This window comes from Nerophis lumbriciformis, linkage group LG22 (assembly GCF_033978685.3).
Source record: "Nerophis lumbriciformis linkage group LG22, RoL_Nlum_v2.1, whole genome shotgun sequence".
In the NCBI taxonomy this organism is placed as follows: Eukaryota; Metazoa; Chordata; class Actinopteri; order Syngnathiformes; family Syngnathidae; genus Nerophis; species Nerophis lumbriciformis.
Window position 1 is genome coordinate 520,148 of NC_084569.2, and position 20,189 is coordinate 540,336.

At 40.1% G+C, this 20,189-nt stretch overlaps 1 protein-coding gene across 2 annotated transcripts; it reads right to left on the reverse strand.

The window, feature by feature from the left end:
• Positions 1 to 105: 105 nt before the first annotated feature.
• Positions 106 to 15,681, reverse strand: LOC140679750 (uncharacterized). 2 transcript variants are annotated; one of them, XM_072915797.1, is made up of 3 exons: positions 15,629 to 15,681; positions 7,838 to 7,949; positions 106 to 2,154 (listed from the first exon to the last, which is right to left on the reverse strand). In XM_072915797.1, the coding sequence occupies exon 3, from the start codon at positions 2,098 to 2,100 to the stop codon at positions 772 to 774; it is 1,329 nt and encodes a 442-aa protein (XP_072771898.1). In that variant the 5' UTR covers positions 2,101 to 2,154; positions 7,838 to 7,949; positions 15,629 to 15,681; the 3' UTR covers positions 106 to 771. The 2 variants fall into 2 exon arrangements, with proteins under 2 accessions (XP_072771898.1, XP_072771899.1); XM_072915798.1 differs by having other exon boundaries at positions 15,616 to 15,634.
• Between the last annotated feature and the right edge of the window lie 4,508 nt (positions 15,682 to 20,189).

The following is a 20,189-nucleotide window of genomic DNA, read 5'->3' on the forward strand; positions in this document are numbered from 1 at the left end:
CAGGGACGTAAGCATTGAGTGAGCCACACCACAACATTACTGCGCTCTGCGGTGTAACGTAAGGTTAATTCAGTGGTACTGGCAAGTAAAAACACCACAAGACCAGAAGGTTTAAGAATGGTTTATTTGGTGGTCACCATCAGAACATACCATTTCAAATGCTACCATTCACCAAAAGAAAATCAAAAGGCCAAGGTTGTGGTGTACTGCATGGGAAAAAAAGCAATATTCCAAATAAGCATGTTCAAAAATCATGTACCTCTCCCACTATGGTAAAAAACATTTCCCCACCCAGGTGCAGCAGATTGTGTATAACTTGCATTTTCCTTTTTGTTTCTGCTTTACTGGATTCTGCCTTGGATTTTATAGCCAATTTCTGTCTCTTCGACTCCCTCTCCACTTCTAACTGATCCAAGTGCAGAAATCATAAAGAGTACAATCATTATTATTATCTAACTTAATATATCTGAATAGCGATTCGTAATGTATAGCATGAAATAACAAATATCTTGCTGTCATGTTGTTTGTTTCAAAATGATTGTAGGTCGGAAAAAACTAAGAAAAACGGAACATATTTTAAAAATATTTTTACAGAGATAAAAAAGACGTATTCGCGACTATGGACGGACAAATGACCTGCCTGCTAAAGGTGCAAATCAATAGAAGCAAGATGAAAGGCAATATTGGCTTGATAATGTATGAACTCCCTCCAATGGTTGCCATTAAAATTGTGGTCAACTATCCAACCATTGGAGGTGAATTTGAGACGTTTCAATGGTTCTTTTTATTCAAATCCACCTCCACGTACCTTTCTTCCAAGTTGTCAGTTTTTCTTTTACCAATTTTCACTGTAAAAGATATTGCTGCCCCTGTTGCTGCTACCCCTGCTGCTGCCTTTGCCACGGTCTTCACTACAGGTATGATGGCTGATTGAGCAACAGGGGCACTGGTCACACCAGCTGATGCAACTGCTGATGTGCTGGAAGATGTTCCCCAGAGAACAGGAACTATTTCTGCAGTTGCACCCACAGCAACCCCGACACATGCACCAGCTACTACTGCAACACATCCTATTTTGCTAACTGTTTTGGCAGTTTCCTTAACACCCTCCATTGTACTCTTAGCGTTAAGACCGCAGTTAATGCCAACGAGGCCACCCACACCTGCACCGACCGCCGCCCCGACTGCTAATGCAGTTACTCCTGAGGCAGCTGCTGCGACGGCTGCAGACCCTACAAGACATGCCATGCCTGCAGCTGCTAAGGGGGCAGCCACGCCAAACGCAACCCCCAAAGCCACGCCTATAGCGGCACAAGCCACTACACACTTCAGCTTCTTCATCAGCTTCTTCATCAGCTTCTCCCAGTCTGCAGTTGAGGGAGACGGGAGAGGGTTTCTCCCAGATGCGGATGGAGACAGACTATTGAAACTGACCATGCTGCTCTTCCTCTCCTCCTCCCGAAGGATGGCCTCTGCCTTTCTGAACATATCATTGGTATAAAACCCAGTTTCAGTCTTCTCCACCATCCTCTTCACTTTCATCAAGAGTTGTCCAACCTGTGCCACATTACCAGGGTCTTTATTGTTGAACAAGTGGTACCGGCCGCCACATTTTTTGATCAGACCTTTAAGGTCAGCCGGAGCATCTCTCAGGTATTCTTCAATGCTCGTCCCCTTAAGATCATCCCCTCTGGTAAAAAGAATCACAGTGTGAGATTTGAGGGCTTCCTCCCCAAATATCTTGGCTACATTTAGCGCAGCTTTGTTCACATCATCTGTATAACGGCCTATCGGCACCACCAAGAGAAAAGCATGTGGTCCTGGAGCACAGAAAGCCAAACATTTAGCCATCTCAGTAATTATCTCATCCTCACTCATGTGAGTGTCCCCGAAGCCTGGTAGGTCAACCACCTTCACTCTTGTTGGTCTTTCCTGGTCAGTGTCCAGTAGCCGCTCAGTGCTTCCCTGCTCACATGTACGGGTCACCGAGGAGAAGCTGACCTCTGACTGGAAGTGCTCGCGGCCCAAGATGGTGTTGCCAGACGCACTCTTGCCAACTCCTGTATTTCCCACCAGAACCAGCCTGAGTTCTTCAGACATGGTGATGCTTTTGTTCTTTGTGGCCTTTAGCTCAACTCAGCAGTGGCGGAAAGACTGCAAAACAGAATTAAAAACTGATTTAAATGATTCATGTAACCCTCAAAAGTATATTGAGGACTTTGTTGTCCTTTGGAGGTAAATGTTTGTACATAATCTGCCATATTTAATTGAAAACATTTAGTTTCAAAAACATTGATGTATCAATGATACACAGAAAACTATTTTAGCTCAAAAGAGTAGATAGGATGAAAATGTCTTCAGGGGAGTTGAAAGTGGGTAAAAACATTTTGGATTCAAATGTTTTCTACTCTTAAACTTCACTCCAGTATAAAAAAGAAAACATGTCTATCCATTTTCTACCACCTGGGGGGGTTGGAGCCTATCGGCACAGCCCCAAGAGACAAAATGGGCTAAAACCTCCAATGGGCTCACCACTTATGGGAGGGGCCATAGGGGCCGGGTGAAACGTGGCAGTCTGGTTCTCGGCTAAAGAAGCTAGCTCGAGGGATGTAGAAAGCCACTTCTCTGCGTGGGAGGTGGAGAAGTTCCAAGTGGATGTTGTCGGTCTCACCTTCACGAATGGCAAGGGTTCTGGAACCAGACTTCTCGACAGGAGTAGGACCCTCTTCGACTCTGGAGTTTCAACCAGTGAGAGGGGACGGGCAGGAATGAAAATACTTGCTGATTTCCTTAAGGCTCTGGATGCTGTGAGGCTGTCTTGCCTGCCAATACTCTGCATAATTTCAAGGACATAAGGCCAGGGCCCCTGGATTGGCAGACTGGGGTGGTGGTTCCTCTCTTTAAAAAAGGAGGACCAGAGGGTGTGTTCTAACTATTGTGGGCTCACACTCCTAAGCCTTCCCGGTAATGTCTATTCAGGTATATTTAGGATGAGGCTACACAAGATAGTCACACCTTGGATTCAAGAGGAGCAGTGTGGTTTTTGTCCTGGTCGTGGAACTGTGGACCAGCTTTATACTCCAGCAGGGTCCTTGAGGGTGCATGGGAATTTGCCCAACCAGTCTACATGTGTTTTGTGGACATGGAAAAGGCTTTTGACTGTATCCCTCCGTAAATCCTGTGCAGAGTGCTCAGAGAGTATGGGGCATCGGACCGCTTAATAGTAGCATTCGGCTCTCTGTATGATCAGTGTCAGAGCTTGGTTCGCATTGCTGGCAATAAGTCGGACCCGTTTCCAGTGAGGGATGGAATCCACCAGGGCGGCCCTTTGTCACCAATTCTGTTCATAACTTTTATGGCCAGAATTTCGAGGCACAGCAAGGGATCTGCTTTGGTGGCTGTTGCAGATGATGTGGTCCTGCTGGCTTCATCTGGGTGTGATCTTCAACTCTCATTGGATCGGTTCGCAGCTTAGTGTGAAGCGACTACGATGAGAATCAGCACCTCTCCTCTAAGTCTGAGACAATGGTTTTAACCCGGAAAAGGGTGGAGTGTCATCGCCTGCTTGCAGATGAGATGCTGCCCCAAGCGGAGGAGTTCAAGTACCTTGGGGTCTTGTTTAAATGTGAGTGTAGAGTGGATTGTGAGATCGACAGGTGGATCGGTCTGCAGTGATACGGACTCTGCACCGGTCTTGTGTGGTGAAGAGGGAGCTTATCCCGACAGTTAAGCTCTCACTTTACCACTCAATCTACATTCCTATCCTCACCTATGGTCACAAGCTTTGGGTTGTCGAAATAAGCTTCTACCGTAGGGTGGCCAGGTTCTCCCTTAGAGATAGGGTGAGAAGCTCTGTCATTTGGGAGGAGCTTAGAGAAAAGCCAGTGCTCCTCCACATGGAGAGGAGCCAGATGAGGTAGTTCGGACATTTGGTCAGGATGCCCCCGTAGGACACCTCCGTGGAAAGTTGTTCAAGGCACATCCGACCAGTAGGAGGCCACCGGAAAGACCCAGGACACTTTGGAGAGACTATGTCTCCCAGCGGGCCTGGGAACGCCTTGGGAGGAGATAGCTGGGGAGAGGGAAGTCAGGGCTTCTATGTAATAAAGTTCTGATACATTTATGAAGTAAATTCCAATTATATATACATCAATAATGACACATTTATGTAATATGTGAAGATTTTTGTGTTTTTGTCCCATTTGTCCCTTATATACTTGTGACTCACACATTATCCTTGCTTGCCGTGGTATGTGATTTTTGTTCCTGCTTTTGCTGCTACTGCAATACCTTCCTATGAAGCCACAACACTAAGTTTTGGTATTGAAAATGTAAAACAACTTGATATTGTAGAAAAGGTTGCATGGACACTAAAGCAAGTATTGGTTGTTGAACTAAAAAATAAAGCACATTAAAAAAAAATAAAAAAATTGTTGATGTATTTTGTGTCATTTGTTTTATTCAAGTCTTACAGGTTTTTATTTTCAACTTGCAGATTTTCAGATTCAGTTCTATTCCCCCCCCCACTTCCATCCTACTGTAGTCTGGTCTCATGCCCTCTGGTCTCATGCCAAGATTTCTGGTCTCATGCCCTCTGGTCTCATGCCAAGATTTTCAGATTCAGTTCTATTCCCCCCCCCCCCCCACTTCCATCCTACTGTAGTCTGGTCTCATGCCCTCTGGTCTCATGCCAAGATGTGTCCAACGATAAGCTCAGAGGGTCAAAATATACAAATTGCATATTGTTTTTAAGATGGCGTCGTATTTAAGTGCAGCGTGTTTCTTGAAATCAATTGAGACACATTTTAAAAGTCAAAAGTATTATTTTAGCCTCCACATGTAAGTTGGTAGAATGTAGCTCGAGTGTTAGATTATTGTGGTTAAACAGCGCCTGTTGCTGGCGGTAGGTGGTAATGCAGGTTGCTGTAAGTGTGCCACGTCATTTTAATTGATCATCAAATGTTCACAGTCTGTTTATAGATTATATGTTGTAATTTATACATAACGATTGTTATTTGTTGTCAGCCCAAACTATACTTAAAGCGACAGTTTATAGCCAGAATTGCACTTTCAGTGTATTAATTGTATTTGAATGAGATGAGGTCCAGCTCATTGAACACACGTGGTGGTCAAGCAGCGTCTGTTCTCAATGGCTACTCGGCACCAATGCCTGCGTTGTATTCTGCTGTAGCAAACATTCACATCGCCAAAACGATACAAGTGTCTTCAAGAAGGGTGTAAAAGTGCGACAATTTAGGAAACCACGACGACAAAGTGTCAAGGGAGCAGAGTTGAAGAAGGCGCAAGTTTACCGCATCGTTAAAAGTTTGATCCGCTTTAATATACTTTACTCGTTTAGTATTTACCATGAAAGTATTATCTTGATATTATTTGTTTTTTCAACAAATAGAAACCAGAAGGTCAGAGTGAATGATACTTTGTCAGATAAAATACTTCTACGTCTCCCCTCTTGATTATTTTGTAGACAAACGTGTCAGAAAATAAAATACTGTTCATAACTTTTATGGACAGAATTTCTAGGCGCAGTCAAGGCGTTGAGGGGATCCGGTTTGGTGGCTGCAGGATTAGGTCTCTGCTTTTTAAACATGATGTGGTCCTGATGGCTTCATCTGGCCAGGATCTTCAGCTCTCACTGGATCGGTTCGCAGCCGAGTGTGAAGCGACTGGGATGGGAATCAGCACGTCCGAGTCCGAGTCCATGGTTCTCGCCCGGAAAAGGGTGGAGTGCCATCTCCGGGTTGCGGAGGAGACCCTGCCCCAAGTGGAGGAGTTCAAGTACCTCAGAGTCTTGTTCACGAGTGAGGGAAGAGTGGATGGTGAGATCGACAGGCGGATCGGTGCGGCGTCTTCAGTAATGCGGACGTTGTATCGATCCGTTGTGGTGAAGAAGGAGCTGAGCCGGAAGGCAAAGCTCTCAATTTACCTGTCGATCTACGTTCCCATCCTCACCTATGGTCATGAGCTTTGGGTTATGACCGAAAGGACAAGATCACGGGTACAAGCGGCCCAAATGAGTTTCCTCCGCCGGGTGGCGGGTCTCTCCCTTAGAGATAGGGTGAGAAGCATCCGGGGGGGAGCTCAAAGTAAAGCCGCTGCTCCTCCACATGGAGAGGAGCCAGATGAGGTGGTTCGGGCATCTGGTCAAGATGCCACCCGATCGCCTCCCTAGGGAGGTGTTTAGGGCACGTCCGACCGGTAGGAGGCCACGGGGAAGACCAAGGACACGTTGGGAAGACTATAATAACTGGGATTTATATAGCGCTTTTCTAAGTACCCAAAGTCGCTTTACATGTAGAACCCATCAATCATTCACACCTGGTGGTGGTAAGCTACTTTCATAGCCACAGCTGCGCTGGGGTAGACTGACGGAAGCGTGGCTGCAATTTGCGCCAACGGCCCCTCCGACCACCACCTATCATTCATCATTCAATTCACCGGTGTGAGTGGCACCGGGGGCAAAGGGTGAAGTGTCCCGCCCAAGGACACAACGGCAGCGATTTTTGGATGGTAAGAGGCGGGGAGCGAACCTGCAACCCTCAGGTTTCTGGCACGGTTGCTCTACCCACTACGCCATGCCGCCCAAACTATGTCTCCCGGCTGGCCTGGGAACGCCTCGGGATCCCCCGGGAGGAGCTGGACCACGTGGCTGGCTGGGGAGAGTTTGGGCTTCCCTGCTTAGGCTGCTGCCCCCGTGACCCGACCTTGGATAAGCGGAAGAAGATTGATGGATGGATGGATGGAACGACAAACGTGTCAGGCCACATATGACAACAGGACCAAAATCAAATATGGCGATGATTGAGTAATTGTTACTTTGTTAAATGGATAAGCAGTCGAGGGTGTGGAGCTGACTGGTGCACTAGTTGGTCTACATGGACGCGTTCCTCGCAAGTCCTATCATAAAATGCAAGCTTAGCCGAGCAACAAGGATGCATATTTATCCGGGAGAGTCCAGATACCAATTTCCTTGACCCAGTCACACACAAATAAGTTGTGGACCTCCATTATTTTCAGAGTTTTCACCTGTTCTGTCGTGTAGAATCACGTCAGATCGACAGAACCAAAGTATAAGGATCTATTCCATTGCACAGCTGGATTTTATGCTGGCATCTGCTTTTTCCAGGAAGATCTAGTTCCCTTTGTTTAGTCAGATAGTTCCCACGCTGCTTGCTGCACAACAGACATCTTGACTGTTGTGCAGCTGGTTCTCACTTCCGGGAAGAAGTCACTTTGTCAAAATACAAGCAATAAAAGGTCATTTGTCATTTTGATCTATTCATTTGATTGAACCCAAACCCTACTTTTCAGTATTTGACTCTTTAGTTTGCTTTTATTTGAGAGACATTATGTCAATGCTGTGTGGTCTTTCCTTTGTTATTGGTTTCGCTTATGGTGCCAAAAACGATACGAGAGAAAAAAACACTTCAAAGCCTCAATGTGTATTTCAAGGAACAAGTTTATACATATGAAGTTTCCTTCATATGTATAAAACCATATTTTACCATCAATTCAACTATTTTTTTAAATGTACCTTACATTTAAGTTGTTCTACTTTTCCTTACCAATTTTTATTAGTTACACTCAAACTATTAATCAAAGCAAAAGAATATGAATCAAAGCTTCTTTCTACCTTCGGGTACAAAGAAAGAAATATGACCTTGAACTTGAACTTTGATTAATGGTTGCATCACTAGAAAGTATAATGACCTCATGACAAACATCATGTTATGAAACACAAATATTATACATCATAATTAAGGGTGACAGTTATCTCATAGCAGTTAGCTGGTCAAGATTAAAGAGTGATGAAAACTACCTGAAGAAGTTTCTAGTTAGTTGTCCGCTCCAAGAGGCAAACTTTTGCTGGTGTGAAGAGATTGGAAGGCAGACGGAGAATGAGGAGACTTTCACTGGAAGAAGAATCCTCTCTGTTGAAAGTTAAAAGAGTCATTGAATGAAAAGTCAAATCAAATCAAGCTTTATTTATAAAGCGCTTTTCATACATAAAAGAAATGCAAAGTTAAAAACAATACCCCGGTGACCCATATTCCCCATTATCACGTACGTACGCACGGACACACATACCAAACACAAACACACACAACATACACACATATGCAACTATATGGACCAATGATTGCATGGCTGAGTACAGAGGAGCCAGGTGAGTAAACACTATCACATCTGCACCAGGAGGTCATCAGACCATGGCCACCAGGACCCTGACACAAAGCACGGCCCATAACCCCTGAGGCGGATGGCTCATCTGAGGAACGTTGGAAAATAAAAATAATACAACTTGTAAAATAGTAAGAAGCATGTGTAGAAATAAACAATAAAATAGAAAATACATTTAAAAATATATATATATTTATATTTATATATATATATATATATATATAATATATACACACACACACACACACATATATACACGCACATATATATATATACATATGTATATACATACACACACACATATATATACACGCACATACATACATACATATTATATGTATATATATATGTATATATATATATATATATACAGTATATATATGTGTGTATATTTATGTGTGTGTGTGTGTATATATATACACATTATATATACGTATATATATATATATATATATATATATATATATGTATACATACACACATACATATACACACACATGTATATATATATGTATGTATATGTGTACATATAAATATATATATATGTATGTATGTGTGTATATATATACACATATGTGTGTATGTATTAGAGATGCGCGGTTTGCGGACACAACCGCGGAGTCCGCGGATTATCCGCGGATCGGGCGGATGAAATTAAAAAAACTAAGATTTTATCCGCTCGCGGGTCGGGTCGGGCGGATTAATTTTTTTTTTATTTTTATTTTTTTTTTTGCGGGTGGCAGTTAAACCAATTCGGTACATAGTTAAATGTTGTTACCCACATACGAAAAAAGAGCAGGCACCTGCTGCATATGCCACAACAGAAGAAAAGAAAAGAAAAGAGATGGACACTTTTACGGAGCGCAGAAGGGACGCCTCGCCGGGGTCCGGGACCGAGGCCCCTTCCCCCGAGAGGGCCCCACCGGGAGCCGTAGCTGAGGCGATCCGCGAGAAGGGCCCGACGCACGTCCAGGGTCACTACCGCGCCCACCGCACCGACACCCCGCCTCGTCCGCTTTCGCCGCGGCCGGCGTCACGCGCAGCAGGTAAGCATCTTACCTGCCCGCCACCCCCGTGGCCGGGGGCTCGTAACATGGGTCACTCCGCGCGCTCCGCCCGCGCAGCTTACCTGCTTGCCACCCCTGTTGCCGGGGGCGCGTAACAGGGGTCACTCCGCGCGTAGTGCGCTCATGAAAGGGGTGGGGCTCACCCTGGTTGATATAGAGAGCAGGACGGTGGCCATGGAAGTTGGAACCCGCTAAGGAGTGTGTAACAACCCACCTGCCGAATCAACTAGCCCTGAAAATGGATGGCGCTGGAGCGTGGGCCCATATCTGGCCGTCGCCGGCAGCGAGACGCGCTTGGAGGTGCGCTCAGCGCGGCTCCCATATGATTGCGCACTGGTGTGCGTCTGGGTCGTGACAGCGTGGCACGCGAATGTCTGTGCATTGGATCAGTCTCCTTTCTTTAACAGGCAAAAGCTTTATAACCTCACCATACCTGCCAACTTTTAAATCAGAAAAACCTAGTAGCCAGGGTCCAAGGGCCGCAGGCCCCGGTAGGTCCAGGACAAAGTCCTGGTGGAGGGTTCAGGGCTTCGCCCCCCGACGCAAAATGATTATTAGCATTCAGACAGGTTAAAATGTTGCTAAAACCATCACTTTTCTATCAGTCACAGTGACTTTTCAAAACAAAAATATGACAGCAAAAATCATATGGGTTGATTGACATGTTTATTCTGTAAGCTAACTTCAATAGTTTGAAATTATTTTGACAGTTAATGCCAGTTATCCTGTCAACCTTTCACAAGACTTCAATTTGTTAATTGAAAGTATAAATAGTATAAACACTTTTTACAGTATGTCGTGCTGTGAAATACAGCCGACAGGATTGCGCATGCATGGTGCAGGAGAACAAAGGACTTCTTTCATTTAAGGTTTGTGATAAACCATCAAACTCATTCGTTAAAAGGACTCTATAGTAATATAAAGCAAATTTTTCTGGACATTATCATGCAAGAAAAGTTTATTTTTGGGATCGCGATCACCGCGTAATGATTTTTAAAAGTTGCATTACATTATTAACTGTCCCATGTGATCAGCCAGTGCGATTGGAAGTCCATGCTCAATTATTGCCTCCCTAAATAAAACTTCGGCATTTATCACATCCAAAGAATCTGTTTGGGTGACGAAAAACGTTGAAAGTTTTCCACTTGTATCGCTAGCAACGGCATTAGACTTGTGTTTTTTTGTCCCAACGTGGTCTTTTACATCGCTAATTCCTCCGTGTCCGATCGAAAAATCTTGTCTGCACAAGGTGCAATTCGCGTAGTTTTCACCCTTTTTTTAATTTTTTTATTAATATTAGATATATAACAACGGGCGGATGGTGGGCGGATGCAGTTCTGATCAAACGTTACATCGGGTGGATGGCGGATGGTTGACGACTTTCTGACGCGGTTGCGGATGAAATAATTGCCTATCCGCGCATCTCTAGTATGTATGTATGTGTGTGTATATATATATATATATACTGTATGTACAAACCCCGTTTCCATATGAGTTGAGAAATTGTGTTAGATGTAAATATAAACGGAATACAATGATTTGCAAATCCTTTTCAAGCCATATTCAGTTGAATATGCTACAAAGACAACATATTTGATGTTCAAACTCATAAACTTTATTTTATTTTTTTGCAAATAATAATGAACTTAGAATTTCATGGCTGCAACACGTGCCAAAGTAGTTGGGAAAGGGCATGTTCACCACTGTGTTACATGGCCTTTCCTTTTAACAACACTCAGTAAAGGTTTGGGAACTGAGGAGACACATTTTTGAAGCTTCTCAGGTGGAATTCTTTCCCATTCTTGCTTGATGTACAGCTTAAGTTGTTCAACAGGTGTGCTATTTTAGGCTTCATAATGCGCCACACATTTTCAATGGGAGACAGGTCTGGACTACAGGCAGGCCAGTCTAGTACCCGCACTCTTTTACTATGAAGCCACGTTGATGTAACACGTGGCTTGGCATTGTCTTGCTGAAATAAGCAGGGGCGTCCATGGTAACGTTGCTTGGATGGCAACATATGTTGCTCCAAAACCTGTATGTACCTTTCAGCATTAATGGTGCCTTCACAGATGTGTAAGTTACCCATGTCTTGGCCACTAATACACCCCCATACCATCACAGATGCTGGCTTTTCAACTTTGCCCCTTCTAACAACCCGGATGGTTCTTTTCCTCTTTGGTCCGGAGGACACGACGTCCAGTTGACAAAAACAATTTGAAATGTGGACTCGTCAGACCACAGAACACTTTTCCACTTTGTATCAGTCCATCTTAGATGAGCTCAGGCCCAGCGAAGCCGACGGCGTTTCTGGGTGTTGTTGATAAACTGTTTTCGCCTTGCATAGGAGAGTTTTAACTTGCACTTACAGATGTAGCGACCAACTGTAGTTACTGACAGTGGGTTTCTGAAGTGTTCCTGAGCACATGTGGTGATATCCTTTACACACTGATGTCACTTGTTGATGCAGTACAGCCTGAGGGATGGAAGGTCACGGGCTTAGCTGCTTACGTGCAGTGATTTCTCCACATTCTCTGAACCCTTTGATGATATTACGGACCGTGGATGGTGAAATCCCTAAATTCCTTGCAATAGCTGGTTGAGAAAGGTTTTTCTTAAACTGTTCAACAATTTGCTCACGCATTTGTTGACAAAGTGGTGACCCTCGCCCCATCCTTGTTTGTGAATGACTGAGCATTTCATGGAATCTACTTTTATACCCAATCATGGCACCCACCTGTTCCCAATTAGCCTGCACACCTGTGGGATGTTCCAAATAAGTGTTTGATGAGCATTCCTCAACTTTATCAGTATTTATTGCCACCTTTCCCAGCTTCTTTGTCACGTGTTGCTGGCATCAAATTCTAAAGTTAATGATTATTTGCAAAATAAAATAAAGTTTATGAGTTTGAACATCAAATATGTTGTCTTTGTAGCATATTCAACTGAATATGGCTTGAAAATGATTTGCAAATCATTGTATTCTGTTTATATTTACATCTAACACAAATTCCCAACTCACATGGAAACGGGGTTTGTATATATATATATATATATATATATATATATATATATACATAAATACATATATATATATATATATATATATATATATATATATATATATATATATATATATATATATATATATATATATATATATATATACATATTTAGATTTATTGGTCCCCGTTGGGGAAATTCATTTTCACTGCTGTATATTTGAACAATAGACATTACACATCACAAAACAAAAATAACAAAAAGACATCATACATGACCAACACATTTATAGGCTTGTCAGACAGGTCGGCCGGGCCTGTTGTTAAGGGCGGCTGTAGCTGCAGGGATCAGGCTTTTCCTGAGGCGGGCCCTCCGGAATTTGATGGTTCTGTACCTGCGCCCTGATGGTAATGGGATGATGTATTGGTGTAGTGCAGTGGTTCTCAAATGGGGGTACGTGTACCCCTGGGGGTACTTGAAGTTATGCCAAGGGGTACGTGAGATTTTTTTAAAATATTCTAAAAATAGCAACAATTCAAAAATCCTTTATAAATATATTTATTGAATAATACTTCGACAAAATGTGAATGTAAGTTCATAAACTGAACATCAAATCAGGTAGACTATTCCATTCATTACAATGCAACAATGAAATATTCAGTGTTGACAGCTAGATTTTTTGTGGACATGTTCCATAAATATTGATGTTAAAGATTTCTTTTTTTGTGAAGAAATGTTTAGAATTAAGTTGATGAATCCAGATGGATCTCTAATACAATCCCCAAAGAGGGCACTTTAAGTTGATGATTACTTCTATGTGTAGAAATCTTTATTTATAATTGAATCACTTGTTTATTTTTCAACAAGTTTTTAGTTATTTTTATCTTTTTTTCCAAATAGTTCAAGAAAGACCACTACAAATGAGCAATACTTTGCACTCTTATACAATTTAATAAATCAGAAACTGTTGACATAGTGCTGTATTTTACTTCTGTATCTCTTTTTTTCAACCAAAAATGCTTTGCTCTGATTAGGGGGTACTTGAATAAAAAAAAAATTCAAAGGGGGTACATCACTGAAAAAAGGTTGAGAACCACTGGTGTAGTTGGTGAGTGACATCCTGGACTATTGTGTTTGCCAGTCGAGTGATGGACCTGTGGTTTAAATCTGAAATGTTGGGTGTGGGTAGGCCGATGATTTTAGCTGCAATGTTTGTAATGCGTGTGAGTTTGGTCCGGTTGGTTACAGAAAGCATGGTGAAAAAACATGTGTGTATATATATATATATATATATATATATATATATATATATATATATATATATATATACAGTATATATATATATATATATATATATATATATATATATATATATATAGATAGATAGATAGATAGATAGATAGATAGATAGATAGATAGATAGATATATAGTACTTTATTGTATATATTTATATATATACTGTATATATATAGCTAGAATTCTCTGAAAGTCAAGTATTTATTTTATTTTTATATATATATAAACAGTGTTGGGTTAGTTACTGAAAACCAGTAACTAGTTACAGTTACTAGTTACTTTATTTCAAAAGTAACTCAGTTACTAACTCAGTTACTTACACCAAAAAGTAATGCGTTACTGTGAAAAGTAACTATTTAGTTACTTCTTTTTTTCTTCTTTTTTTTTTAAAGCTCCCATTAATGCCCTTTTTGCCTTCATGTCAGTACTGTTATTGCACTGGAGAATAATACAATCTGTTGATCAACTTGACATGCATTTTTATTTTCCTTTTAACATAATTAATGAAAAACAGTGCAACATAAAAAGGCATTCCTCCTTTCTTTAAACTTGGACCAATGACCATTAATAAAAAACAAGTTTAAGTGCAACATAAGAAGAAACATCATCTTCCTTGAAACATAGGTAGTGAAATAAAGCCTGACATCTGGAGTGATGCTGCTGTCTTCCACACTTGGAGCCATGGATTGTAGAATCCTTGTTTTCAGTGGCAGGATCATTGACACAGATGGTGAAGTTTCAGTGCTCAGTAGAGATGGAACACTTTTGAGGGGTTTAAGCACCTAGAGGACCTCATCTGCCACTCTCACATCATCATCAGACAGGGTGACATTTGTCTTCAGGGTGTTGTGGGTCAATGCAGAGTAGCTGCCTGCTGCTCCAACATATCATAAGTGGAGTTCCACCTCGTTGGGACATCATGTATGAGCAGGCAGCTTTAGCATTTCTTGCTTTGTCTTAAGCACATGAGCAGCTGTTGTGCTTGGGTGGAAGTAGGAAACCTTCCTGATCCTCCCAAAGAGGCGCTCCATCCTATTGACTGAGATTCCCTTCTGTGATGCCAAATTCACTACATGTGCAAAGCACCTATCTGTGGTCCCAGTCCTGCCTCATTCTCTGTAATTATTTGATTTTTGGCATTATCACGTGTGACTGCAGTCAGTCATTCCTCCAAGCAGTGGAGGAATGGAAGATAAAGATATCCCATGGGATATCTTTATCTTCCATTCCTCCACTGCTTGTGTCAGTACCTGCGCAAGGTGACTCTCGTAGAGGGGGCGTGTCTTCTCATCTCCCAGTCTGCTGTGATGAAGTGAGCGCTTATAGTTCCGCTGGACGTCCACCCGTCTGTCATGAGCGCAACAGCTGATGCTCGGGATAGTTCATCCACAACTTTTTTCTTCTCCTGCTCATAAAGATCTGGCACAATCTTATTGCTGAAGTGGGTGCGCGACGGGATGTCGTAACGTGGTTCAAGCACGTTCAGCATGTGTTTAAAACCCTCGTTTTGCACAACCGAATCTGCACTTATAAACACACCGATTCAATGGCGCGGGGCGTTCAAGCTCCTCCGTTATTGCGCTCGCCATGACCACGCTGTGTGTGGACTGAACGTGCCAACAACTTTTTTTTTTGTTTCATATATCAAACCGCGGATCAAACCTCCCCTCCCCGCCCCCCCCGCCCCCCACACACACACATAGACCGCGCCTCTTTTCTTCTCTCCGGCTTGTGACAGAGGAAGATTCAGAAGAACGTCACCGCAGCGCTTCTGTTTCTAGCCGATTCTACATCAAAAGTAACGTAAAATAACGCAGTAACGCATCATGTAGTAACGGTAACTAAATTACTGAATAAAAAAAAAAATAACGCGTTAGATTACTAGTTACCGCCGAAACTAACGGCGTTACAGTAACGCGTTACTTTGTAACGCGTTAGTCCCAACACTGTATATAAAGAAGAAATACTTGAATTTCAATACATTCTAGCTGTAAATATACTCCTCCACCCAAGTCAAGCATTTAAAATGCATTTGTTAAATAATGTTACCTTAGTGACTTACATTTACTGCCAGCATGCTCTTCTTCTTCTTCTTCTTCCTTCTTTCACTTCTTTTCTTCTAATGGTGCCTTTCTTCTGCTTCTTCACTCCTTTATAGTCCCAGCACATGAAGTTGCCAGATGGGAAATGACACATTATCGCAACAGACGCTTATTTTGCCATGTTTTGAGGGATATTATCGTACATACCAAATTAAACCTTGCGCCAGACCACCTGTTACAGTAAAAACTTTACCACAGAATACTTTTAATGCAGGTTTATCTCTTAATAAACCCATAATGTCGGCAAAAGAAGCTCCCCACCTTTCTGTAAAGAGTCACGTGAGTTTGTGTTTGCTAATATCATGTTTGTGTTTGCTAATATCATGTTTGTGTTTGCTAATAGCCATGTGTCGAACACTTACAATTATTGTACCTTTTTGGTTTTATTTTAACGATTGTTTCAATGAGGGTCTGAAATAGTCATAAAATTACACAGATTATCGTACGTCTGGCAACGCAGATATGGCCAATACCAGGAAGTGTCGGTATAGCTGCATGATACTTTGCTATTTCTATTCTCTATATTTATATATTTATATTCTCTATATTTATATATTTATATTCTCTATATTTATATATTTCTATTTTCTATACTTATATATTTCTACTCTCTATATTGATATATTTATATTCTCTATATTTATATTCTCTATATTTATATATTTATATTCTCTATATTTATATGTTCTATATTTATATTCTCTGTATTTATATATTTATATGTTCTATATTTCTATTCTCTATATTTATATATTTATATTCTCTATATTTATATATTTATATTCTCTATATTTATATATTTCTATTTTCTATACTTATATATTTCTATTCTCTCTATTTATATATTTCTATTTTCTATATTTATATATTCATATTCTCTCTATTTATATATTTATATTTTCTATACTTATATATTTCTACTCTCTATATTGATATATTTATATTCTCTATATTTATATTCTCTATATTTATATGTTCTATATTTATATTCTCTGTATTTATATATTTATATGTTCTATATTTCTATTCTCTATATTTATATATTGTTACATTGTTTACAGGGACGGGGGCAAACGCCAATGATGTAAATAGGAAACAATAATATTTTTTTCTTTTAGTTATTTTGCACCATTGACTATATTTTGCAAATAAAGTATAACATATTGTAAAAATGCGTTGATGACACACATTTTTTGTTTGCCTGAAATACTTGTGGTATCAGCAATACTGTCCCTGTAGCAAATTGTTATCAAATCGATATCACACACACAGGTTTTGTCCTTTTAAGTATCGGTACATTTATTTGCTTCAATCTGCTGACAAAATGTCTCCTGTATTGTGCACAAAAATACTGCTCTTATGACACGTCCATCCATCCATCCATTTGCTACCGCTTGTCCTTATGACAGGTCTTACACAGTAAAAGGTAAAGCATGGTTGTGGTTGCCAACTCCTTTTTACTGTCAGAATCACATGAACAAAAACAAAAACAAAGAAAGAGATAATTAAGGGCGTAGCTGAAGTTTTTCTTGGCAAACACTGAAGGACGATATGAAACGAAAGTCAAAGTAAAAATCTCCTCTCTTGGTTTCAGTCTTTAGAATACTAACTGCTACTAAGAAGCCTTTTCTCAACTGCCTATAAAAAGCAAGAAGAAGCGTCCGTCTACCAGGTCTGGATCAGCGTACGTTAGCATTTGCACTTTAGCTTTGGAGCTTCATGATTATGTCTACAGGTAAATGATTATATCTACAAGTAATATTGGCACTGTAGCTTCATGATTATGTCTACAAGTAACATTTGCACTGTAGCTTCATGATTATGTCTACAGGTAAATGATTATATCTACAAGTAATATTGGCACTGTAGCTTCATGATTATGTCTACAGGTAAATGATTATATCTACAAGTAATATTGGCACTGTAGCTTCATGATTATGTCTACAGTAACATTTGCACTGTAGCTTCATGATTATGTCTACAGGTAAATGATTATATCTACAAGTAATATTGGCACTGTAGCTTCATGATTATATCTGCAAGTAAATGATTATATCTACAAGTAATATTGGCACTGTAGCTTCATGATTATGTCTACAAGTAAATGATTATATCTACAAGTAATATTGGCACTGTAGCTTCATGATTATGTCTACAAGTAAATGATTATATCTACAAGTAATATTGGCACTGTAGCTTCATGATTATGTCTACAAGTAACATTTGCACTGTAGCTTCATGATTATGTCTACAGGTAAATGATTATATCTACAAGTAATATTGGCACTGTAGCTTCATGATTATGTCTACAAGTAACATTTGCACTGTAGCTTCATGATTATGTCTACAGGTAAATGATTATATCTACAAGTAATATTGGCACTGTAGCTTCATGATTATGTCTACAGTAACATTTGCACTGTAGCTTCATGATTATATCTGCAAGTAAATGATTATATCTACAAGTAATATTGGCACTGTAGCTTCATGATTATGTCTACAAGTAAATGATTATATCTACAAGTAATATTGGCACTGTAGCTTCATGATTATGTCTACAAGTAAATGATTATATCTACAAGTAATATTGGCACTGTAGCTTCATGATTATGTCTACAAGTAAATGATTATATCTACAAGTAATATTGGCACTGTAGCTTCATGATTATGTCTACAAGTAAATGATTATATCTACAAGTAATATTGGCACTGTAGCTTCATGATTATGTCTACAAGTAACATTTGCACTGTAGCTTCTAGTGATGGGTTGATGAGGCGTCATGAAGCGTTTCGACACATTGCAAAACTGTATTGATACTGTGTCGATACTGTGTCACTAAATACTGACATCTGCTGGACATTAAAAATCCCTACAGGCAACCTATGGACCGACTCAACTGACACTGATTGTATGCCCTAGTACAGTGGTTCTCAAATGGGGGTACGTGTACCCCTGGGGGTACTTGAAGGTATGCCAAGGGGTACGTGAGATTTTTTTTTAAATATTCTAAAAATAGCAACAATCCAAAACTCCTTTATAAATATATTTATTGAATAATACTTCAACAAAATATGAATGTAAGTTCATAAACTCAGTGAAGCACAAGCTCAGGTTTGTCACTAAAATGTCTGTCAAAAAGAAGTGTGAAAAGAAATGCAACAATGCAATATTCAGTGTTGACAGCTAGATTTTTTGTGGACATGTTCCATAAATATTGATGTTAAAGATTTTTTTTTTTGTGAAGAAATGTTTAGAATTAAGTTCATGAATCCAGATGGATCTCTAATACAATCCCCAAAGAGGGCACTTTAAGTTGATGCTTACTTCTATGTGTAGAAATATTTATTTATAATTGAATCACTTGTTTATTTTTCAACAAGTTTTTATCTATTTGTATATCTTTTTTTCCCAAATAGTTCAAGAAAGACCACTACAAATGAGCAATATTTTGCACTGTGATACAATATAATAAATCAGAAACTGATGACATAGTGCTGTATTTTACTTCTTTTTTTTCAACCAAAAATGCTTTGCTCTGATTAGGGGGTACTTGAATTAAAAAAAAATTCACAGGGGGTACATTGCTGAAAAAAGGTTGAGAACCACTGACCTAGTATATACAATAATATAAACCAAGTCATTGTATTTCATTTAGGATTATTTCATAACTTCATTTAAATAAAAATATATTTTTTGTCTTTTTTTTAGATACAGTCAATAAATAATGTGAACATGTATCATAACATGGAAATTTAAGAGAACGTGTTGTGAATGAGGTTGCTTGTGGACCTGGAAAATATTATTTATCTATTTTTACACATTTTTATTTTTAAAAAAAAACCGGTTTTTCCAACGTATTCAATTTTAGACGCTTTCTCTTCTTAGTTATTATTTCTCCGGCTGTAGAAAAGAGCCGCTCGCAGGGCACAGAGGAGGCGACACAGTTCGCGTATCGGTCACGTGACCAAAACAGCTCATGATCGGTCACGTGACTTTCTAAAAGCGGTACGCGCACCGACACAGGGTTTCGCTCTATGAGCTCGACGCATGCGCCGATGCATCGGTGTTGCCGGACCCATCACTAGTAGCTTCATGATTATGTCTACAGGTAAAATGCATGATTATGTGAACAGGTAACATTTGCACTGTAGCTTCATGATTATATCTACAGGTAAAATGCATGATTATGTCTACAGGTAACATTTGCACTGTAGCTTCATGATTATATCTACAGGTAAAATGCATGATTATGTCTACAGGAAACATTTGCACTGTAGCTTCATGATTATATCTACAGGTAAAATGCATGATTATGTCTACAAGTAATATTTGCACTGTAGCTTCATGATTATATCTACAGGTAAAATGCATGATTATGTCTACAAGTAATATTTGCACTGTAGCTTCATGATTATATCTACAGGTAAAATGCATGATTATGTCTGCAGGTCAAATGATTTAAACAATGCCGTGCCTCCGTACAAAGTTGTCTTGAATATGTCCTTAAACAGGTCTCCAGA

Bases quoted from the DNA above. Each gene is read 5' to 3' on its own strand.
- LOC140679750 (XM_072915797.1), bottom strand. From the start codon at position 2,100: ATGTCTGAAGAACTCAGGCTGGTTCTGGTGGGAAATACAGGAGTTGGC.